The 24,779-nt window shown below is 49.3% G+C and overlaps 1 protein-coding gene across 2 annotated transcripts in view; it reads right to left on the bottom strand.

Moving 5' to 3' along the window:
- The window catches only part of PARP1 (poly(ADP-ribose) polymerase 1), a 41,475-nt gene extending 16,940 nt beyond the window's left edge, over nucleotides 1–24,535 (bottom strand). Inside the window, exons 1-10 of one of the 2 annotated variants that reach the window (XM_061382403.1) lie at nucleotides 24,222–24,535; nucleotides 18,657–18,822; nucleotides 11,631–11,755; nucleotides 9,905–10,119; nucleotides 8,387–8,486; nucleotides 6,427–6,543; nucleotides 5,653–5,829; nucleotides 2,823–2,967; nucleotides 918–1,058; nucleotides 33–275 (exon numbers count right to left, since the gene is read on the bottom strand). In XM_061382403.1, the coding sequence (XP_061238387.1) occupies nucleotides 33–275; nucleotides 918–1,058; nucleotides 2,823–2,967; nucleotides 5,653–5,829; nucleotides 6,427–6,543; nucleotides 8,387–8,486; nucleotides 9,905–10,119; nucleotides 11,631–11,755; nucleotides 18,657–18,822; nucleotides 24,222–24,341 (1,549 nt within the window). In that variant the 5' untranslated portion in view covers nucleotides 24,342–24,535. The remainder of the gene's footprint in view (nucleotides 1–32; nucleotides 276–917; nucleotides 1,059–2,822; nucleotides 2,968–5,652; nucleotides 5,830–6,426; nucleotides 6,544–8,386; nucleotides 8,487–9,904; nucleotides 10,120–11,630; nucleotides 11,756–18,656; nucleotides 18,823–24,221) is intronic. The other variant, XM_061382404.1, reaches the window with a different exon arrangement.
- Between the last annotated feature and the right edge of the window lie 244 nt (nucleotides 24,536–24,779).

A 24,779-nucleotide genomic window follows, 5' to 3' on the forward strand; every position in this document is an offset into this window, starting at 1 on the left:
GGTGGACTCGATGGGGCCACTCAGGGCCTCACCTTCCTCCTTGACGGGACCCTTGCTCTTCTTGGAGGGCGCGGCCCCCGACTTCCCCTTTGGGGCCACTGCTTCAACAGGCTCCACCTTCACCTCGGCTCCCCAGGGGGACAAGAGGTGGGTGGAGAGCAACTCCTGAAGGCTCTTGGTGGAGGCGGAGATGTCTTGGAGGAAGTCCTCAGACACGACACGGATGTTGGCTTCTTTTACTTCCTCCATCTTTTTATTCATCTTGTCCACCTCCTCTGTTCCAATTGGAAGGAACAAAAAGCAAAATCTCAGATTACTCCAGAGTCGTTACTCGCTTAGTACTTTCCTCCCCACTCAGTTTTCTTTTCCTTCAAAATCTAGCACTCAGGAACTTCGCTCACTTCGACAACTGTCTGCCACTAGCAACAAGCCTCCTTTTCTAAGGTGTGATGAATGAGAGCTGCTTTCTCCAAACCATTCTACAGAACCAGATGTCAACAAGCATTTCACACAGAAGGCGAGTCAGGTTTGTATGGGAAAAGTGGTGTAGTACTTTCTGCTCTTGGAGACTTAAGATGGTCATTGGTGTAATAAGTCTGCAAAAAAATCTGTGTACCCTCTGAACTCTGCATTTCAAGCCTGCTTAAGCTGTGAACGTTTGTTCTAGTGGAAAATCTACCAACATCTTGTGAATAGTGCTAAGTGACAACAGTGGGCTGGTCTTCAGATAAGCGAGCACAGACCACAGCAGGGAGCAAGGCCAAGTTATGAGAGCCCGTTCCCCTTCCCAGAGAACCTGAACCACGCCCGCAGTAAGAGACATACTTCTAGGGTCCCTGTGTGTGTCGGACACTGGGCCCAACACAATCAGGAGAGACAGACAGGGTCCCCCTGGTTCTCGGGCCAGTGAGACTTACTTTTGGTGCTGATACACAGGGAGGCCTTGTTGGCCGTCCCTGTCAATTTCCCCCCGAGTTTCTCAATCGTGGCCTTCACTTCATCCTTGTTCTGGGAGAGTTTCCCGAGAGTCAGGATCTTCATGTTGGATAATGGCTTGTCTGGAATGGAAAACAGGATCATGAGACAGGGCTGCTGCCTGTGGTGGGGAAGAGCAGAAAACGAGGCAGTAGTTCCCAGGGAAAAGTCAGCCAGGTTGCAAGGCCCCTGAACGGCCTCAGCACCCTCTCTGACCAGGGAGAAATGGGTCTCCTTAGGGAAAAGGCCACGTAAACAGCAAAGAGCTAGAGTACCAGGAAAGCAGAGGACAGCAAACCACACCGTCCTCGGCACAAAAAGGGCCAGCTGGGCATGAGCCATGCACTGACACCGTTCTACAATTAGGCCATGAGCAGGGATGTCTGGGGGCATCTGGGTCTGCACCACAGACAAGGAAGGACCAGGGGTCTGGGCAGGGGTGGGCAGCCGGAGTCATCATATTAACTTGCAATTCCTTCTGTTATTTTTTCCCCCCATTCCACAACTAAAAACAAACTACAATTCTCACAGGATACTTATTAATCAACCCCATTAAAAAAATCAGTCTTATCCACCACTGGAAGCTCTGGTCAGCAGGACCACACTGAGTTGAGATGGATTCAGGCACCAAGAACCTTGGCATTTCAGGTGTTCAGCACTAACCCCAGGCCAGGAAGACCTGGATTAGGTGTGTGCCTTCTATTTGTTGCAAATGGAGACGTATAGAGCTAGTGACACATTTCCACAAGTGATGCAGTGGAATCCTTTAAGCCATCCCTGTGAGAGTCCCTTGGATCACAAGATCAACCTAGTCAGTCCTAAAAGAAATCAGTCCTGAATATTTATTGGAAGCTGAAGCTGAAGCTCTAATCCTTTGGCTACCGGATGTAAAGAAGTGACTCACTGGAAAATACCCTGATGCTGGGAAAGATTGAAGGCAGGAACATAAGGGGACAACAGAGGATGAGACGGTTGGATGGCATCAATGACTCAATGCACATGAGTTTAAGCAAGCTCTGGCAGTTGGTGAGGACAGGGAAACCTGGCGTGCTGCAGTCCATGGGGTCACAAGTAGTTGGACACAGCTGAGCGACTAAACTGAACTGTGAGGGGGGAAACAACCAGGGACACCCACAGGGTTTAACTGAAAGCTGGCTGAGGTCTCCAGAGCAAACAGAACCACTGAGCTGTGAACTGCAAGTGAGGGGAAAGCAGAGGGGACCCTCAGCGCAGGGCCCGGATGCCAACCCCAGCCAGCCCACCTGCAAACAGCAGGGTGACTCGGGATGACCACACAACCTCTCCCCAGGGGATGGAGGGAGGGCACTGGTGGGCTGACATTCACAGATGAATCCTCATCCTCCACCTGCCACATGGTGGCCACAACTAAGCCACATATCTGAGTAAACAAAGACAGCAGCCCCTTTCTGCCAGGAAAACAGACTGATCTCACTGTCTTTGCTGGTGTGGAATACCTTTCACGTCGATCACAGTACATACAGCGGGTCTCTGAGGGGACAGAGCCCATGTCACATTAGGCTCGGGATGAATGGTGGGGTGGAGGGGGGGGCGCTGCCCAGAGGCGGAAAGGGGAGACCTGGACTGCCTCTGCTCAGCAGTGCAGACTCAGGCAGGCAGGACAACGCCCCAACAGGCAACCGTCTCCCCGATCCTTCTCAGAAGCCCCTCCCCAGCCTTCCTCCTCCTGCTGGCGGTGGGGTGGGGAGAACGAGGGCAGGGTTTCCCCGTGGGATCAGCCAACAGGAGAAGAACCCAGCCGGATTCCCCTCTCCCCGCTAAGCTCAGGGCCCCAGCCCTCCCTACCCAGGCTGGGCCCGGAGCTGTACCTGGGGGGCCAGAGTGCACAGCGGCAGGCGCTGAAGCTGCAGAGGGTGGGGCTGCTGCCCCCACCGGGGTGCTGCTCTCTGGGGGGAATATACGGTCCTGCTTTTTGATCTTCAGTTTCTTGAAGTAAGAGATTTCTCGGAATTCCTAAAGAACGTAAGTTATAGTTAAATCAGTTCTCCCACGAAATAACCAACTGACAGAGCAAAGAATTTGAGAATCTTTCTCTTCTTACAATAAAGAATAACAAAATAGGAAGACTGGAGGCTTTGGGTATGAAATACTGTTGATATAGTACTTATGACTAGTGCTTCTACATTTATAATAGAGCTGGTACTGTGACGCTTTAACAAGAAAAATATTTTCTTTAAAAAGAAAAAAGGAAAAAACCTGTTGATTATCTGGTCAGGGGACCTCTGCTGGAACCTGATTACAACCCTCACTCTCGAGTTGCAATCCTAAGGGTCGAGAGGCGTTGTCCTGGGGTCATATGTCCTTTCCATGACCAAAAGCCCCTCAGACTCTTCACATCCCTGGAGAGAGGTTATTACCTAGAAGGAAATCAAGGCAATTCTCTTCCCTTCCTAGAAAAAGCGGCCGTGGACGCAGGCGGCCCGACACCGGTCAGTGTCCAGCACAGTCCACCTGCACCCCAGGTGTCACCATGGGCTCTGCTCTAAGTGGTCACACAATAAGCATCACATGCACGAGGCTCAGGGCTACCAGCTCCCTACTCTCCTAAGTATTCATCCCACCAACAAAGAGTCCTTCCCCACTAGAGCACACGGACCTCTGCTCAGTGTTACGTGGCAGCCTGGATGGGAGGGGGTCTGGGGTAGAATGGATATGTACATATGTATGGCTGAGTCCCTTCACTGTTTATTAATGTTGTTAACCGGCTATACTCCAATACAAAATAAAAAGTTAAAAAAAGAAACAGTCCTTTCCTGCTGGATCCATGGTTAATGACCACCCAGTGGAGAAGACATATGCTGGGCATCTAACATGTGCCACACGTCACAGTGGGTTTAAGAGAGTTTTGGCCTTTGAGAAACAAGTTCAGCCTTGACTGAGAGTCAGATGTAAGGAGGCAACTTCCAGATAGGAGCTGGCTTCTAAACCAGAGGCGTGCTAAAGTGATGCCAACGCTGGGAGGGCTCCTCAGAGGCAGGGACCTGCTCAGCTGGCTGCAAGCTGGAAAGCAGGCAGTTAGGTAAATGCACTGGACGGGTATTGTGATGTACTGAGAACACACAACTGCAGCTGGTTCCCCACTGTGGAGTGCGTGATCAAAGAGACACAGATGAGGACGGACTGGGGAAGGGGTGAGACGGAGGTGGAGAGAACGTGCGTCAAGTGGTGAGAGCAGGATGTGAGGAGGAATAAAAGAGCCAAGAGAGGGGCTGCAGACGGCAGCTGGAGTCAGACCACGGAGGGCTTTGGGAAAGGGGGTCAAGCCAAGGAGATGCCCTTGATTCTGGGATCCAAGCCCCTGGTGGCCGCAGTCCCTACACAGGGCCTGTAAGTCCATGAGTTTGCCTGGGCAGCAAGCACTGCTGACCTGACAAAATGTCTTGCACATCCAGGTATCCTTTTACAACAACCTTTAAAAAACTACACATAGATGCAGTGCAACTGGCATATCAAGCACAAAATAGTTCACGTAACAATCTTATTTTTTCCCCAACCTATGGTAGCTCAGACGGTAAAGCATCTGCCTACAATGCAGAAGACCTGGGTTCAATCCCTAGGTCGGGAAGATCCTCTGGAGGACGAAATGGCAAACCCACTCCAGTACTCTTGCCTGGAAAATCCCACGGACAGAGGAGCGTGGTAGGCTACAGTCCATGGGGTCGCAAAGAGTCGGACACGATTGAGCGACATCACTCACTCAAGATACTGAAAGGGATACGAATACCACAAATGGGCTCATAACATTGGCATTCTCAGAAGAACTGGGAAAATATTTCTGCAATAAACGGGGAATCACTTTGAGGTTTTAAGGGTGGGGCAGCGACAAAGTCAGATTTGTTTCAGAGCAGCTGCACAAGAGGTATTCAATAATTACGGTAGGGGACAGAGAAGGCAGGAAAAGAATGAGTGCAAAAGGGGAAAACGTGGGAAAGCGGCGATCAGCCCCAATGCAGGTGACAGTTACATACGCTGCTGGTCCAAATGCTTCCCCCAGGAGAAGACACAGGCAGTGAGGCAACCTGACAGACACCAACCCCAAAGCCCAGTGAGCGGCAGGGCCACGACCGTCCCCGGTGGTGCTGAGTCCTTCCAGCAGCCCGCCCCCTGACACTGCTGGCTCCCCAGCAGCACAGCTCCTAACAAGGTGCCCCAACTGAGGCTTTTTGCATTCTGAGAACTCAGCAGAGAGAAGGTGACAGGGGACACGTGAACCCTGGGTCCTACTCCTCCTCCAGCACCTAGGCAGAGAAATGTCCTTGAGAAGCACCCTCCTGTCGTAAAGGCAGGAATCGCCACTGGTTCACCGCTGTGTCCCTTGTGCCCAGAACAGTGCCTGGCAGAGGGGAGGCACTTGAGAAACAGAAATTAAAAATGACTCAGTCTCCACATTTTACACCAGCTGGACAAACCTGTGCTCCGGCTGGAAGCGCATTGGTTCTCCATCTGTGTAGTTTGCAAATGTACAGAACCAGTGACATAATTTCATATTCTGATTATGAGGAGGGCCCCAATGTAAAGAGGTCTGAGACACTCTACTCTGCAGTCATGGTGGCCGTGAGTGTGGACAAGCATGGGAGGTGGGACCAGGTTTTTCTGTAAACGGATCCCAGGATTGCTCCTACCTCCCACCTCACTTACCTTTGGGGTCACCCACTCCTTCCGGTTGGGCGTCTGTGTCTTGACCATACACTTGGTCCAGGCAGTCACATCCCCGGTACAGTAATAGGCGTCGCCCTTGAAGACCAGCTGGCCCGAGCATTCCTCGCAGGGAAGGAGGGCGCCAAACACCATACCGTCGGCCACGCGGTCCAAGATCTGAAGCCAGTGAAGAAAACACATCAGGGAGGAAAGGCGGGGGGCCTTCAGAGGACATTTGCCAATGTGGGATGAAGAATCTGCACAGACTTCACTTGCTAAAAAAGGGAGTGCCCTGAGGCTCCCTAACATTCCCCAGGGCAGGTGGATCATGGTTGGAGCTTGGATCTTATGTCCACGCATGAAGTGTTCCTGCAGCTACCCCTTCCCTCGGTGACTGAGAAATAGAGCGAGAGCCCAGAGAATCCACTGCTTCTGAGTGCACCGGAGTGACGGCAGGGCCTGCTGGGGAAACAGCCCTCATGGCCCCCGGGGAGTCCGGGAGGAAGGCAGCAGAGAGAGCTCCTTGGGCCCAAGGGTGTGGCATGAACACACGAGGCAGACGTGCGGCCCACCTCAGTGCTTGAGCGCCTGCCCCTTCCTGCCCCGCAAATGGCGACCTTGATGGCGATGACCATGCAACACGACTGTGGAATGTCACTCCCAATTAATACCGGCAGGTGTTCAACCGGAGGGCCTCCCACACTCCACCGGGACAGTCACCGCACACGGCCTGGCCGCCTGGCTCGCGGCTCCCGTAACACAAGGGCAGCTCACCGCCGACTCCCCAGAGGGCACTTCCTGCTTGTTGAAGATGAGCAGCTCTTTCAGGTCGTTCGTAGAGCACGCTTTCTTTAGCTCGTCCTTGACATTCCAGATCAGGTCGTTCTGGGCCTGCGTACAACAGCCAGCAGCTGAGAGATTGGCTCTTTTCAGAGAAAGAAGCCCAACCAGAGGAAGGTTCCACCCTGGCCCTGCTTTGGCTCCCATCATAGCCCTGCTTCACAGCCCTGCACTGAGCGGAGCTGCCGCATCCCCAGGACCCTGCTCCTAGCACGGGGCGCCGCGTATGAGTCGGCCTGGGGTTTGGGCACTTGGGCACCGGAGTCCCTGGAACCAGCCCCTCAGAGACAAATCCCAGGACATGCACGCAAGAAGGCACCGGGTTTATCTGTCCCAACACCCAGCACCGAAGGGTGGAGGGTCGGCTCCCCAACTACCTGCGAGGGAGCAGGGACAAGCCCTAAACACCCCGACTGCCTCAACTGTGCATTATGCTCACTATTGTGAACAGACTTCAGGTCTTCTGAAAACAGAACTGTAAATCTCTGTGGTAATATTTATGCAGTGCTTACTCTTCGTGGGCACTTTTCCCGTCACTGCACTTATTCTCACACGTGCTTTGCTTAGGAAGGCAGTGGCCTCCCCACAGCAGAGTCAGGGCAGGGGAGCGCTTCCTCCCGCTTTAGGGGACTGGGCGGGTCATGCCCTGAGACCCCACCTCTGCAAGACAGATGGAAATGCCAGCTCTCTCAGCACTGGGTGAGAAGGGCTTTAGCGTGACAAAGCTGCATCACACACACTGCTTCCCCTGCCCCACCTCCGTAAGGGCCTCTCAGTAATAGTGACCCCTGCAACTTCCCTGGTGGTACAGTGGCTAACAATCTGTGCTTCCACTGCAAGGGGCACAGGTTCGAGGCCTGGTTGGGGAGCTGAGATCCCACATGCTGCACGGTGTGGTCCAAAAACAAAGTGAAAATGAATTTAGTATGCATCATTTTTTAAAAATAAAATATACAATTTTAAAAATCCACCCCTGCAGGACCATGTGGTGAGCCTTGGAATGAGAGAGCATAAGGAACGAGGGAGGACAAGGAAGAAGTCTAAGGGCGCAAGGTGAGATGGGAGCAGCAGGATGAGGTCACCTACGTGACCAAGGACGGGAGGCCAGCACAAACGGATGTGCCGGGCTGGGGAGCGTGTGGAGCACGGAAGGAAGAACACCAAACCCACTGTAGTGGCCCTGCAGCCAGGGCTGGCACAAAGCAGACACGTTTTAAAATGCAGGACAACCCACACCGAATCTGTGATTCGTGTTAAGCATGGAAATCACACCCCCAAGAAGAGACCGACGGCCCCCTCCTAGTTTCCCAAACAAACACTCACCATTTTCTGGTTAATAATTCTTACTTTGCTTTGACAACGTTTACCAACACGGTGACGAATGTCTCTGTTCAATGACCACCGATCTAACGGGCAGTTTTCTCCTTTTACTATATGCCTTCTAGTTTTTTCTTCCCCAAGAAGAGATTTTCATAAAAAGAAAATTGAATTTTATCTCTTTCAGCCATTCTCTGTGCCAAGAACCTTCGGCATCCTTGAATTCAATACCCAGTTTCCAATGTGCTCCAGGTCTGGGATGCGGTGATGCACGGTATGGCTGAGGCGTGACATGCCCATCCCAGCACGAGGCTGCTGAGTGGGAAGCGACAGCTCGGCTCCCACCAGCCTGGCCACTGGTCTGACGCTGAGAGCCCACTGTGGATGCCTTCGCGTTGCTTTGGGAGGAGGAAAGAAAGCCTGGGGGGAAAGCCAGGCTACTGAACAACAACTATCGATTTGGGAATTTTAAAAGCTCTTATAAAGCAGGATACCCGCACCTCCTTTAACTTTCTCCCCAGAATGAGGAAGAGAATTAGACTGAATGGCGAGAGGAGACACACAGCTCAGGACTCACCTTAAGGGCCTTTTCAAGTTTAATCTCCTTGTCTTTTTCTTTTTTAGATTTCTTCTTGGTCACTTCATCTATTCCATCCACCTCATCACCTTTTCTCTTTCTGAAAGAGACAAAGAATGTGAGAGAAAGAACCAGAACCACTGAAACCCTGAAAGCCAATGCCTCGGGTGACACAGCATCCTCACGCCACTCTAATTCGGCCCGGCCAGGCGCTGCCCACTCAGGAGCTCGCCGTCTGCTCAGGTCTGCAGCTGCCACTTCATGACACACTCCACTGTGAGGATGGGCCAGCGGTCGCTCCAGAGCCTTGGAACAACCTGGCGCAGCACCTAGGGCTTAGGCCCCATTTGACATCAAAATGCCACCCATCTCCTGGCATAGACCAGGCCTGGAAGGTTCTGGCAGGGACTATGCTACAGGTTAAGGCCACGGCTGAGGGCAGGGACCGCAGAAGACAAAGCACCAGTGTCAGGCACTGAGTCTTTCAAGCTAAGACACAGGGCTGCTCCTGAGGCCAAAAGGCTGATCTCAAATGCGGGAGGCCGAGCTATCATTTCAAGCCCAACGAGAAGCAGTAGTCTAGGCGCCGCCAGCCGGTCTGCCTCAGCCAGGTCAGCAAATAGTGCTGACCAAGGAGCATCACCCTTGACTTGAGAGAGGGCACTGAGGGTCATCAGTAGCCCCTAGAAACAGGGGAGGCCAGCCATGGTGGTTAATGCTTTCAGCTGTCACGCTGGCCTGAGATCGAACCTGTGGATTTTCCCTCATTCATTAAAGTGGGGAAAAGAATACCCTCTGCCTTGTAGGATCATGGTGATGGTTAAATGAATTATCCTGTAAAAGGCTTAGCATAGCGCCCAGCACACCAGAACGCTCAACCCATTCTGGTGGTTACGGCATAAATGGAAGCTTATGCATTCTTCTTACACCTATACTGAGTGTCAAAGCGCCCTGAGGACTTTAAAATCCATGCCTCTGACTTGCTAGTTTTCTTTAACATTCCAGAACCACATGTGCTATACCATACACTTGTGCACTTATTTCATTTTTAAAATTTACTATCTGCTCATGGCTGCTCTGGGTCTTTGTTGCCACGTGCGGGCTTTCTCTAGATGTGGTGCGAGGACTTCTTTACTGTGGTGGATTCTCTTGTTGCACAGCATGGGCTCTAGGGCACACAGGCTTAGCTGCCCCGCAGCATGTCGAATCTTCCCAGACCAGGGGTTGAACCCGTGTCCCCAGCCCTGCAAGGCAGACTCTCAACCACTGGACCACCAGGCAAGTCCTACACGCGCGCATTTAGAGCTGGGATAGTGCTTAAAGGATGCCTCTGCACTTGAGGATGCCACGGGGACGTGAGAGCGGGCCATGGAGTGAGAGGTGGTGGCGGACTCTAGTCAGGGGGACGCTCAGACGGGGCAGAAAGGAGGGTGCAGCAGTTTGATACAGACTCTGGGCCTGAGGGAAGCCCTTCCCTGAAGCCCCATGGGCACCCCCCACCCCCAGCCCTCTACCCACCTTTCACCCTTGATGGCCGGGAGCTGCTTCTTGAGGGTTTCTTGGTCCTCTGCGGTGAGGACGCTGAAGCCCATGAGCTGGCTTGCGCTGAACTCGGGACGGAAGCCCAGCTCCTCCCGTTTCTGAACAAAACACTTTGGGTGGTACCAGCAGTCAACCATGCCCAGCTGGGGCTTATCAGGGTACACCACCTTCTTAGACAGGCGCACCTGGCCCTGTAGGAGAATCCACACGTGTTAAAAGAGAGACAAGGAAGGGTGGTCAAACATCAGGGCGGCCCAGGGGCGACCAGGTCCACAATGAAGGTGATGGGAGGGCTGCTGGAAGGTTTTGGTTCTTTTATGCCATTAAGGATTGTGTTACCCTGAAGCCTCTGCTCCCTAATTTTAAGTAAGGTTAAGTCCAACTAGCTACCTGCCCACCCAGCTGCCTGGGCAAGTGATAAAGTGGTAACATCACCCTGAGGACGCTCTGCAGACCCCGGTGCAGAGGTAAGAACAATGGCTGGGACGCTAGACTGCAGGCTCATGGGAGCCAGAAGGAGAAGTATTAGTCGCCCAGTCGTATTTGACTCTGCAATCCCATTGACTGTAGCCCGTTAGGATCCTCTGCCCAAGGAATTCTCCAGGCAAGAATACTGGAGCAGGTTGTCTGTTTTCTCCTCCAGGGCATCTTCCTGACCCAGGGATTGAACCTGGGTCTCCTGTATTTCAGGCAGATTCTGTACCATCTGAGCCACCAGGGAAGCCCCCAAGGGACACAGAGCAGGCCTCAATCCTAGCAGGGATCTTCTGCAACTTCCTACCCAGCCTCCTCAGTCTCTTTACACAGATGAAGGCTCCCTAAAATGCGGTAGCAAACCCGTAAGCTAGCATCCAGTCCTGCCATCCTGCCCAGGTCTGACATCCCTAGTGAGTTCCAGGCCTGTGAGCCCCAGACGGGGAAACTCGGACCAAATGGCACTGACACAACTCCACCTCAGGCCCGGCCATGCTCCATGACACGCGGCCTTGGGCACTCCCTTTGAAACTTTCAACTTGTGCCTCAAATTCCTGTGGTAGAAGGCAGCTGGAGAAGATATAGCAACTCCATGTTTTTCCTTTCTGAACACTCACTGACTCTCCTCAATTTCCTGTACAATACTGAGGAGGTAGAAACTTCTCATCAATGCCTTAAATTAATCAACCAGAATGTTTGCCTAAGATGAGAGGATCTCTGGTAACGAGGCTAAAGGGCACAGGCCAACCCCTCGATCTGCGTCTGAGCTACTCAGACGGCCGTCACTCCACCCAACCAGCTGTCATTCTACAGGGGTGAGAGCTGGAAAGGAAGGAGGGTGGACAGAGTTCCTGACTAAGCGGAAGAAAGCCTGGAGGCTGACACTAGGGAGCAAATGCACTCCTTAAACTGAGTCTACCATAAAACACAACCAACAGCTTCCTGCAGCCCTTTGGGGGGGCCAGAAGAGACCCACTGTGTGCATGTTTTCCAAACTCTCCCACGTTTCCTAAGAGCAGGTTCAGTGACACACAAGGACAGCACTGTGAATGATCAGGGCTAGATCTGCCCACAAGAAAAGTCACGGTTATCTCCTGTCTCTACTAAGATGATTCACTTTAGTTTTACCCAGCACCTAAAGCCCTATTTTCTTTTTCTTTTGAGCTATCCAATGACATCCAGTGCAAGAAATCCAGAAAGGCAGACAGACCAAGCCCCAGGCTCTCACCTTGTCTATCTTCTCCATGCAGCTCTTGCACGTGCTTCTGTTGGACTTGGCGTACCCTGCCCCGAAGTCAATCAGCGTCTTCTCGGTCTTGCTGCCAACTCCATCTTGGCCTTTGCCTGAAACATCTAACACAGCCACGCTCAGTTCAACAGCCTCAGTGTAGTTCCAAAGAGCCCAGTCCTCCTCTACCTCTTGAGATTCCTCTACCAGGACACCTTGTGTTTTGGGCAACTGCAGCTGGTCCATCTCTTCTACATTCGTTTCTAACTACTGTGGTTGGGTAACAATTTCTTCTCTGGCAATGAAATTAAAAATTTTCTCAGGCTCCTGGAAACAGCACAATGTTAGCTGGTGGTGGTCTTACCACTCCCATGCTGGCTCCTCCTCTGCAGCCCCCTTCCTCACTTTGGAAAGAACTTAGTAAGTGCTTACTACGACGTATGACAGTAGATCAACAGGAGAATGAACAAACAAACTGAGATATAGTCAAGAGACTACTCTTCAGTAATTAAAAAAAGAAGAATTGATGACACATAAGACAACCTGGATGAATCTCACAGACATGCTGAGCAAAAGCAGTTTACAAGAGAAAAAGATACTATTGCTTTCTCTCCCAAATGCTAAATCACACAAAAGTAATCCAAAGGGACAGAAATCAGAACAATGGTTACCTTGCTGAGAGGAAAGATGACTCAGAAAGGACCCAACGGACCCTTCTGGGGCTACTTATTGATGGGTTAAATGTTAGATGCATGCATGCACTTGCCAAAATTCACTGAACTGTATGTGTAAAGTCTGTGCATATAACTGTGTATTATTTTAAAAATTCTGGATGAAAAATTTCAAAATACTAAGAACAGGTATTGTGAGAAAACAGATATTACAACAAGAACACTGACTCAAAGATGAAGCTTCATTATGATGAAACACATGTCCAGCGAAATGAAAAGTACTTAGGGATGGATGGTGTGGAAGTGGAGAAATGGGTACATCACACATTGCTGGTACAGGTAGAACTGATACAATTCTTCTAAAAGGCAGGCTGGCACACACACCGTGAAACAGTTCATCTCTTTTAGAAATATTTCCTCCTCTTAGAATTAAAGAAATAACTGGATAGATGCCCAGGATCTATGAGAAATTTGTGACAGTTCTGTTTGTAACAGAACTAAATGGTTTACAGCCTAGTTTCAAAAGTAAGAGAGTGTGGACTTGAATCTCGCCACGGACATTCACCACCATGCTAACCTTGGGCCACTCAACTAACCTTCAGGTGTCTCAGCTCAACTGGAAAAACTGATAAAGCAATATGACAAGGATTCAGTCAAATTACTGTAATATATGCCAAATACTTAAATGATGCACAAAATTTAGCAAGATCTGAATAAATGAATACAATGTTATCTTGAACAATAATGATGGAAATCTGTAACTTTTAATGTGAGAAAAGTAAATATTAAACTATAAAATGCAATGTGTAGACCACAGGGAAATACAAATCAAGATTATGAAATATCACTTCAAAACATTAAGGATATTTTAAAAACTCCTGTAAAACCAAAAAATCCAGAAAACAAAAGTGTTGATAAGGATGTGGAGAAATCAGAAACCCACAGCTGCTGTGGCAAACAGTACTACAGTTTACACAAAAAAACGTAGAGTATTGATATGAAAATTCCACTTATGATAATTTCACTCATAACTCCACTTATGAGTATATACATAAGAGAACAGAAAACAGGGTCTGCATCAGATAAATGCACACCAATATTCACCAATGACCAAAAGGCAGAAACAACCCAAATGTCCACCAAAGAATGAACAGATAAATGAAATGTGGAATAGCCATGTCACAGAATTCTTACCCAGCCTTTAAAAGGAAGGAAATTCTGACAGACGCCACATGAATGAACCCTGAAGACATGCGAAGTAAAAAGTCAGACACAGATGGACAAATACAGTATAGGCCAAACCCAAAAGGATAAATACTGTGTCATTCCACATGTATGAGGTACCTAGAAGTAATCAAGCTCACAGAGACAGAAACAGTGGTTGTCAGAGAGTAGGGGGAGGAGAAAAGAGGAGTTCATGTTTCATGGGTATGAAGTAATACTTTAGGAAGATGAAAAAGTTTTGAAGGATGATGGTGTGGCTGCATAGCAGTGTGAATTGCACTTAACACCACTGAAATGTACACTCAGAGTGGTAAGCACTGTGTTATGTATATTTTATCACAAAGAAAAGGTGACTGAACATTAAAAAAAAAGTATTATACTTAAGTATTATACTCCTTTTTCTGCAGGAGTAAAAACCCACAAACACACAAGCATCAATGTCTGAATAGAAAAACATTTTCTAATAAGACACCCTGCAATATTAATGATAGTTCTTTCTGAATTACAGGATCTGGGACAATTTAAAACTTCTTGTTCTCCAAAACAGCCTGGAGTCACAATCATAGGTTAAACTGGGTCAGTTCACAAGAAGGCAGAGAAATGAGAATAGAGTCTCGGGAGATAGCCTTCAAAGGATGATTAAAAAATAAAATCGACCATTTAAAATTTAAAGGCATCTCAGCAAGTTGAGTTTGTGGATACTGACCAACTGACCACAGCTTATACGGAGAGGCAGGAGCCCAGAACAGCCAACGCAATATTGAAGAGGAACAAAGTCAGGGAACTGACACTGCCTGACAACAAGACTCACTGTAAAGCTATATAATCAAATCAGTGTGATGCTGGCGAAACTGATAAATAAGCCAGAACACAGTCCAGAAGTATACCCACACAGACACAGTCACTTGATGTTTGATAAAGGAGCAAAGTCAACTCAGTGGAGAACAGACAGCTTTTTCAACAAGTGGTGCTGGGACAATAAGACATATATGTGCAAAAAAATTTAATCTACACAGATTACACCTGTGGCAAATAGTAACTCAAAATGGATCACAGACTTAAACATATTGATTAAACATAAGACTATAAAACTTCTAGAAAATAACATGGGAGAAAATCTAGATGACCTTGGGTATGGTGCTAAGTTGCTTCAGTCATGGCTGACTCTGTGTGACCTTATGGACTGCCAGGAGACTGCCAGGCTCCTCTGTCCATGGGATTCTCCAGGCAAGAATACTGGAGTAGGTTGCCATTTCCTCCTCCAGGGGATCTTCCCAACCCAGGGATTGAACCTGTGTTTCTTAAGTCTCCTGCATTGGCAGGTGAGTTCTTTACCACTAGCACCATCTGGGTATGGTGGTAACTTTTTATTTACTTATCAATTATTATTATTCTTAAAGTTTTTTGGCTGTGCCTTACAGCATGTGGGATCTTATTTCCTCGACCAGGGACTGAACCTGTGCCCCCTGCATTGGAGGCACAGTCTCAACCACTGTACTGCCAGGGAAGCCCCTGGTGATAACTTTTTATAGATGGTACCAGACCCAGTACATAAAAGAAATAATTTATAAGTCAGACTTTATTAAAATAAAAAATGTCTACTCTGTGAAAGATAGCACCAAGAGAATAAAAGATATAAGCCACAGACTGAGAGAAAATACTTGCAAAAGGCATATCTGATAAAGGACTGCTGTCCAAACTATACGATGAACTCAATAAAATGACGTGAAAAGATGCTCAAAATCATATGGTACTTCTTGCTATTCAGTTGTCAAGTTGTTTCTGATTCTCTGTGATCCCATGGGCTGCAGCATGGCAGGCCTCCCTGTCCCTCACCATCTCCTGGAGTTTTCCCAAGTTCATGTCCATTGAATTGGTGATGCCATCCAACCATCTTATCTGCTGTTGCCCTCGTCTCCTGCTGCCTTCCATTTTTCCCAGCATCAGGGATTTTTCCAATGAGTCGGCTCTTCGCATCAGGTGGCCAAGGTACTGGAGCTTCAGCTTCAGCATCAGTCCTTCCAATGAGTATTCATGGTTGATTTCCTGTAGGATTGAATGGTTGATCTTCCTGTTGTCCAAGGGACTCTCAAGAGTATTCTCTAGCACCAGCTTGAAAGCATCAGTTCTTCGGCACTGCTTTCTTTATGGCCCAACTCTCACATCCATACGTGGCTACTAGAAAAAGACTACAGCCTTAACTATACAAACTTTTGTTGGCAAAGTGATGTCCTTGCTTTTTAATACACTGTCTAGGTTTGTCGTAACCTTCCTGTCTTCAAGAAGCAACTATCTTCTAATTTCATGGCTGCAGTCACCGTGCACGGTGATTCTGGAGCCCAAGAAGAGGAAATCTGTCACTGCTTCCACCTCATCCCCTTCTATTTGCCATGAAGTGCTGGGACCGGATGCCATGATCTTGGTTTTTTAAATGTTGAGTTTTAAGCCAGCTTTTTCACTCTGCTCTTTCACCCTCAAAAGGCTAAGTTTCTCTTTGCTTTCTGCCATTAAAGTGGTATCATTTACATATTTGAGGTTGTTGATATTTCTCTTAGCAATCTTGATTCCCGCTTATAACTCATCCACCTTGGCATTTTGCATGATGTGTTCTGCATATAAGTTAAACAAACAGGGTGACAATAACCAGCCTTGTCATACTGCTTTCTCAATTTTGAACCAGTCAGTTGTTCCATATAAGGTTCTAACTGTTGCTTCTTGACCTGCATAGAGGTTTCTCAGGAGACAGGTAAGATGGTCTGGTATTTCTATCTCTTTAAGAGTTTTCCACAGTTATGAACCACAAAGTCAAAGGCTTTAGCATAGCCAGTGAAACAGAGGTGGATGATTTTCTGGAATTCCCTTGCTTTCTCTATGATCCATGAGTGTTGGCAATTTAACCTCTGCTTCCTCTGCCTTTTTCTAAACCCCAATTGAACATCTGGAAGTTCTCGGTTCACGTACTGTGGAAGGCTGCAGGATTTTGAGCGCAACCTTACTAGCACGGGAGATGAGCGCAACTGCCCCGCAGTGTCAACACTCTTTAGTACTGCCTTCCTTGGGAACTGGGGTGAAGCCTGACCTCTTTCAGTCCTGCGGTCACTGCTGGCTTTTCCAAATTTGCTGACATGTTGGCTGCAGCACTTTAATAGTATCATTTAGGATTTTAAATAACTCTGCTGGAATTCCATCACCTCCACTAGCTTTACTGGCAGCAGTGATTCCTAAGGCCCACTTGACTTTACACTCCAGAATGTCCGGCTCTGGGTGAGTGACCACACTATTGTGGCTATCCAGGTCATTAAGATCTTTTTTGTCCAGTTCTGTATATTCTTGCCATCTCTTCTTGATCTCTTGTGCTTCTATCAGATCTTAACGTTTCTGTCCATTATTGTGTCCATCTTTGGATGAAATGTTCCATTGCTATTTCCAATTTTCTTGAGGGGCTCTCTAGTCTTTCCCCTTCTGTTGTTTTCTTCTATTTCTTTGCATTGTTCACTGAAGAAGGCCTTCTTATCTCTCCCTGCTATTCTCCTGAACTCTACATTCAGTTGGGTAACCTTTCCCCCTCTCCCTTGCTTTTTGCTTCTTTTCCTGCCTCAGCTATTTGTAAAGCCTCCTCAGACAACCAATGTGCCTTCTTGCATTTCTTTTTCTTTGGGATGGTTTTGTTCGCTGCCTCCTGTACAATATTACGAACCTCTGTCCACAGTTCTTCAGGCACTCTGTATACTAGATCTAATCCCTTGAATCTATTCATCACTTTCATTATATAATCACAGGGGATCTGATTTAGATCGCAATGGACTGGCCTAGTGGTTTTTCTCACTTTCTTTAATTTAAACATGAATTGTGCTGTAAGGAGCTGATGATCTGAGCCACAGTCAGCTCCAGGTCTCGTTTTTGCTGACGTATACAGCTTCTCCAACTTTGGCCACAAAAATGTAATCAATCTGATTTCAGTGTTGACCATTTGGTGTTATCCAGGTGTAAAGTGTCTCTTATGCTGTTGAAAAAGAGTGTCTGCTATGACCAGTGCGTTCTCTTAGCAGAATTGTGTTAGCTTTGCCCATATGGTACTAGGGAATTGCAAATTAAAGTAAGATACCACTACAAATCTATTAGTTTGCCAGAATCCAAAACACTGGTAACAAACATTGGTAAGGACGTGGAGTAATAGGAACTCTGATTCATTACTGGTAGGAATGTAATGGTCAAGCAAGACAGCTTGCTATCTAAAGATACTCTTACCATACAATCCAGCAACTGTGTGCCTTGGTATTTAGTATTTATCCAATGACTAAAAAACTTATGTCCACACACAACCCTGCACGGGGACATAGTTTTATTCATAATTGCTAGAACGGGCTGCACTTGAGGTGTCCTTCACTAGGCGAATGGATAAACTGGTGCTTCCAGACAGTGGAATATTCGGTGCCCCAAAGAAATGTTATCCACCTGTGACAACATACACAGGAGCCTTACGTGTGTATTACCCAGTGAGATAAGCCAATGTGAAAAGGTTACATACTGTGTGAGTCTAATGACACAATATTCTAGAACAGATGAAACTATGGAGATAGGAAAAACATCAGTGGTTGCCAGGGGTTGGGAGACAGAGCGACAAACAGGTAGAATGCAGAGGAATTTTATAGAGTAATGGAAATACTCTGTATGACATTATGATGATGGATATCTGTCATTATACATTTGCTCAAACCCTTACAGGAAAGATGTACACCACCACGACTGATGGCTAATATAAACTCTGGACTTTGGCTGAACCGATGTGTCAATGTAACTTCAGCTGCTGGGGCAAGTTGATGGTGGAAGAGGTCACACCTCTGTGGAAACTCTCCACTTTCCATACTTTTTGCTTAATTGTGCTGTGAACCTGAAACTACTCTAAAAGAGGGTCTAGTAAGATAACAACCACAGCAAATTTAAAGGCTACATTTCAAGCATCTAGAAGGAACATATCCCGCACCCAACAGGACAAGTCTGGGTCACTGAATGCTGCTGGAGTAACGGGAGAGTGAGCTGAAGGACCTACTCTTTGCTCTCACAGAGCGGGCCCCTACCCAGGAAGCTCCAGGGTTGGGGCGACCCCCGCGCCTCCCCACTGCGCACACACCTGTCGCTCCGCCAGTCTCGGCCATCTTCTTGATCGTCTGCTGGTCATCCCAGCGGAGCTCAGAGAACCCCTCCACCTCGACATCAGGGTGCCAGATGGAGAAGCCGACCTTCCAGAAGCAGGAGAGGTGGTACCAGTGCGGGATTTTCCCATCGAACATGGGCGACTAGAAGGGCGGAATCAGAAGCAGAAAAGAGCCGTGAGCCTCAGGTGCGGCCCTCAGCACCAGACATCCCAAACCCCCTTGCTTATCTGTCAACAGAGGACGGCACCCACCCCTCAGCTGAGGAAGCTGCCTTGCCTGCCATGGGACAGGCACCAGGCCATCCCGTGGGGCTGACCGGCACTTCAGCTTAGAGTTCAGCCCTGAGCGCAGATACCAAACTTGCCACTGCGTTTCAGTCGCAAACTCAGCTCAGAACTCGGTGAAGGCACAGGAGATGCCAGTCCTGCATCCTGGGCCCCCCCAAGCGGAAGAGGCCCCGTCACCGCCAGGGCCTGCACAGCCCCCAGGGCTCTGTGCACCTAGGACAATGGGGAATGAGTCCCTGATAAGCGCCAGGCTGAGCAGATGTGTCAGAGAAGTGTCATGCTGGCAGCAGCCACGCAGATGTGCACGGAATGAAGGACTTCCATGAGGGAGACTCAAAGGGACCGGCTGAGGGGCGCCCCACCCCCAGGAGCTGGAGTGACCCTGCTGCCCACCACCCACCATGGGACACCCCACAGCTGTCTGAGGAACCAGCACCCTCATTTCACAGTCTCATGGGGGTGCGGTCAGACATGCAGCAGGTGATTCAGCCCCCGTTCTTTCCACTACGCTGCTCTACGTCTCTTGGCAGGAAGAGGTACTTAAAAATACACAAACGGTTCTTCTGACTGACTACCCCAAACATCTGCTTTGATAGGACATAAATCTAAATGTCAAGCAGATGGCATAAAACAGCATTAAAAATAAACACCAAGCAAAACGTTTAGGATGGAGTTATGCGGACACAGAAAGTGCTCGGGAAAAGCAGGGATGAGCTCTCCCAACTGGCCCTCTCCTACTAGGTGAGCAGCCTCTCTCTGGGTTTTATAGACAGCACTGAATAAAATACAGGGATAATGGCTGGGGCACAGGACTCAGGGTCGCGCAGCTTGGGTTTACAGCAGCAATGGCTGTCCTCTGGGCTTCCCAGCTCTAACCAGAGCCAACAGCACTTCCTCAGGTCCCATGACAGATGCCCCTTCCCATAGCTCCCCAGAGTTAAGATCCATTTGGGCTATTATTTGATCAAGGTCTGTGCCCTGCATCGGGTCAGGAGCTGCCAGAGAGGCGCTATGCAACGCCTGTCTTGCCAGCACAGTCATGGCAGGCACTCAGAACGTTTGCGGGGTGCCCCAGGTCTGGAGGGAAGAGGAAGAAAGGAAGGATGGAGGAACTCCTGCTGTGGGAAAGATGCTCACTCCAAGACAGCCCTCCCCATCCACACCCAGTCAACAAATGGCATTTCAGAGAACAGACTCGTGTCCTGGCTCTCAAACGTTCACCAAGGCAGCCAGCATATCCTTAAGCAACCGGACGTCTTGTTACAGCATCTGCAGTGGCCTTGACTTGGCTCTGCATGCCCTGGAACCCCTCTTTAAGCCTCCTCTAAGTGCAGAGGGAGGGCCCTAACTCATGGCTCTGCCCACCGCCTCCCCACCCCGGAACCTACGGCCACAATTTCTTCCTGGCTCTCTGAGGCCCCCACACTTGCTCCTTTAACTTTGGCCTGAGTGCTGTGTCCCCAGCCACCGGCACAGTGCCAAACATAAAAAGTCTCCACCAGGATATACTCATGGCACAAACTCTGGGACTGCTGAGGCCGCTGGTCTCCCTCCAGAGGAAAGAACCCTTGATCAACACAAAGCTTTATACTTAAGAACTCAGGACTGAGGATGAGATGGCAAGAAACTAACCAGACCAAGGTCACAAGACTACTGCCTCACCAGGCAGCCGCCCGGCTGCTGTAAGGAGCAGAATCCTTGGCTGTAGACTCAGCAAACATGAGGGCCCACCACGCACCAGGGTCCTTACCCAGCCACCTCAGGCTGCTTCCTGAGAAATGGGCTATAAAAAAGAGGCCACACCAGGGCCAGGCTACCCCAGAGAGTGCAGAACCACTGTTACCAGGAAGAAAGTCAGCAGGGTTTCCTGCAGGCCCTCCCAAGAACAGCAAGGTCCGGTTCATTCCCCTCCAGGCTGCCCCAGGGCCTGCCAGCTAAAGTATCAGGTATTGGATACTCCTCCGCAAACAATCCTCCCACACAAATGTAAAAGAAGGTATTTAAATCCAAAGGGGGTGGGGGTGGGGGAAGAAAGGCTTCTTTTTTCTGGCCTTCACCAGCTCAGCCTACAGGACCTACAAAACATTTGTGTTAAAACTCCACCCTCAATTACCATTAGAGAAAAAAAAATCACACTTAATTTTAATTCCTTCACTAAAAGTAAACAGGAGAGCCCAGAATGTTACACTTTGTTTAGTTTAGAAGTGTTTACTCAGTGGAACCCTCTGGACTAGAGCCAACCAGCCTCTTCACTCCTCACCCATGTCCCAGTAGAACAGGGTCCTCTCTGACGGTCCAGTGAAGCCTATGGATGTCCCTTTCTCTGACTAACATTTTAAAATGCACAATAAAATACGTAAGTTCACAAAGGAAATCAATGGTATTAAAATAATTATGAAAACATTTAAAAAGTTTACTGGGATACAGTAATCTACAAGTCGCTCAGTCCAACTCTTTGCAACCCCATGGACTGTAGCACACCAGGCTTCCCTGTCCTTCACCACAAACTTTAAAGCATTAAATAACAAGATACAGTACCGCTTTAATTACTACTATAATCTTATTGCTAACAACTACTGTAATCTTGTTGCCATGTTATGCCACGCTTAGTTGTTCAGTCATGTCCGACTCTGTGACCCGACAGACTGTAGGCTGCCAGGCTCCTCTGTCCATGAGGATTCTCCAGGCAAGAATACTGGAATGGGTTGCCATGCCCTCCTCCAGGGGATCTTCCCAACCCACGGATCGAACCCAGGTTTCCTGCACTGCAGGTGGATTCTTTACCGTCTGAGCCACCAGGGAAGCCCACAATCTTGCTGAGATGAGTATAAATGATTATTTTTAAAAATCCCCAACATCTGTAAATGATATGAAAATAACTACTGCTGATGACAGAAACCGCAGTTACTGTCACTGTGCCTTTGCTTTGGGGCTTACATTCATAACTGCAGAAAGTAATGAATTGTAACCGAAGTCCAGGGAAGACAGCAATCTTTTCTCATTGAAACTCATGGACCTCTTGAGTTCTACGTGCCATCCCACAGACTCCAGGTTAAGAGCCCCTGCATTAATGGGGACTTCACAAGATCAGCAAGCCACCCAAACGTTAGGATGAAATGAAAAGACGCTCTGGGGGAGATAAGGCTCCTCAAACAGGAGGCCTTGTCTACTCCTCCATCCTCAACTTTCTGCCACTTCTGTGGTGAGCTCCAATTTGGTACCCACCATGCCAAGGGCACCCATCAGGTGGCACTCACCCCAGCACAGCAATGTTTACCAGTCATCACCCCTTTAACCAAATTGGGAGCTCCCGGAAATGGAGTCTGTCCTTGTGCCCCTGGTACTTAACACCATGCCTAGAATCTAACTGGTGCTCAGTGAGTGTTTACTAAGTGATAAGTGTTCAGTAGTGAGCTAGGTGGCCCTGAGAATGATACTAAGATGACAATGCCAACCCCTGTCATATTGTTGGAGCCTGTCAGGCTCCTCTGTCCATGTAATTTCCCGGGCAAGAATACTGCAGTGGGTTCCCATTTTCTTCTTCAGGGGATCTTCCAGACCCAGGGATTAAACCTGCATCTCTCAGGTCTCCTGCATTGGCAGACAGGTTCTTTACCACTAGTGCCACCTGAGAAGTGACATACTGTTGCTAATTCTAACTCCCAGATGGATCAGGATCTGTTTATTGGACTTTAACCTTCGTTTTTCATTGTTCGTTACTATAATCATATATAATAATCTGCTTCCGGGCACCCTGTCCCTCTGCCTAAAGGGATTAACACATACATCCCCTCTCTAAGGGCTCCCCTGGTGGCTCAGATGGTAAAGAATCTGCCTGCAGTGCCGGGGACCAGGGTTGGATCCCTGGGTCGGGAAGACCCCCTGGAGAAGGAAATGGCAACCCACTCCAGTATTCTTGCCTGGAAAATCACATGGACAGAGGAGCCCAGCAGGCTACAGTCCATGGGGTTGCAGAGTTGAACACGACTAAGCAACTTCAGTTTCTTTCCCCTCCCTAAGGTTGGCCATTTCAGGAGAGATTTGCAAGAAAATGATCTTTACTTTCTGAACTCCTTCCCCTCTGTGTCCTATAAAAGAAGCTGGCATCCAGATCCCAACAAGACAACTGACTTTAAGACAACAGTCTGCCATTTTCTCGGTCAGTTGACTTTCCAAATAATGAAGTTCGTATTCCTTGCTTCAATTAGCCTGTCGGGCAGTAAGCAAATTGAGCTGGGACTTGGTAACAATATTATGAAATGAGATAGCCTTAGTACACACTGGTACCCATTCCCCTACACCACCTAACTACAGCAAATGCAGCAATACCACCTAGTCATTCCTAAAATACCTACTGCCTCACCGGTGGAGGGAAATCAAGCTATCTTGACCATGAGCACTAAGCTTGGACAAAAGCTTTACCTTGGGGTGGGGAGGACAGGGCAGGTGGGAACTAGAATTACACAGACAGACGGGAGCTTTTTGGAAGCTGAAAGTGGCAGGAATCTCTCTGCCCTGGGAGGGGTCTTCAGACACACCACCTCACTTCAACAACTCTCCTGGCCTGCTCCGAAGCCTTAGGGACCACCGGAGGGAATCTTGACTCTATTAACAAGCCCAGATGAGAATCACTACGAACCACTCTTACTCAAACCGGATAGCTACAAAGACGACGTTCTGTGAACTTGGAAAGTTTGGGGGGAAATGTTAAACCATAACGTAAGCCAAAAGTGAACGCACTGTACTGAAATGACATCGACTTGCATAGTTTTGCATAATTAATTAAAAAAAAAGAGTGAGCGGGTGTTGAAATGATAGCCAAAAATAGATTTAAAAAAATCCAAATCGTCACTTGCCAGTCGCCACCGTCAATGCAGGACAAATATCTTCCAAAACAAGGTAGGTCAAAACCAGACAGACTAGCCTCAAAAAACCACGAGTCAGTTTCCTTCCCGAAACGTATGGCAATAAAATAAACCCAGAATTAAGGACAGAAGCGGCTCCCAATTTTCACAAAGTAAAAGGCCCCACCGGCTCCAGACCGTATTTCCCGGGCTTTTCCTGCAAGATCAGCAAAACCTGACGGAAGAAGGGTCCACCCGGCGGGCTTGTCCCGCGATAGCAGCTGTGCCCGCAGGCCCCGCGCTGGCTGGGAGCGGTCGGCCAGGCCCACGGCTCCGGGCCGGCCCTCCCCCCACCCTCCTCGGACGCGCGAAGGCCCGGCCGCGCACAAAGCGCCCCATCCGCCCGCACCTGCACCATGAAGGCCATCCGGATCGAGTCCTTGGGGATGCTCTCTTTGCATTTCTTGCAAGACGCGCGCCCGCTCTTCGCGTACTCGACCCGGTAGAGCTTGTCTGAAGACTCCGCCATCCTTCTACCGCTCACAGCTCCGGAAGCCCGACGCCGCGACCTGGAGACCCGCTGCTGCTACTGCCGTCTCAACCACCGATCCGCTACCCGGTGGCCAGGCGCCTAGAACCGCCGCCGCCTCCGAACACGCCGCGTAGGCCACCCGCCGCTCCCGATAGATTGCTGATGCCTGGCGGCGGGCACGCCCCGGCGCCCGTGCGCAGGGGCGGGGCCGCCGGCGCGCGCGCCCCCTGCCGGCCGGGGGTGGGGGCGGTAGTTCCCCGGCGCCTGCGGCTGCGCGACCTGCCCCCGGGATGCTGGAGGCAGAGGCCCGGCAGACCCTTCGCCTGCAGCCCTGGGAAGGACGGGGTGCCAGTCCTTTCACCATGTGTCCCCTTTAACTGTTTGTCCCCAGGAAGGCTTAAGTGTTTTCACAGCTGATTCCAGCCAGATCTGGAA

The sequence above is a fragment of the Bos javanicus genome, chromosome 16 (assembly GCF_032452875.1).
Source record: "Bos javanicus breed banteng chromosome 16, ARS-OSU_banteng_1.0, whole genome shotgun sequence".
Taxonomy (NCBI): Eukaryota; Metazoa; Chordata; class Mammalia; order Artiodactyla; family Bovidae; genus Bos; species Bos javanicus.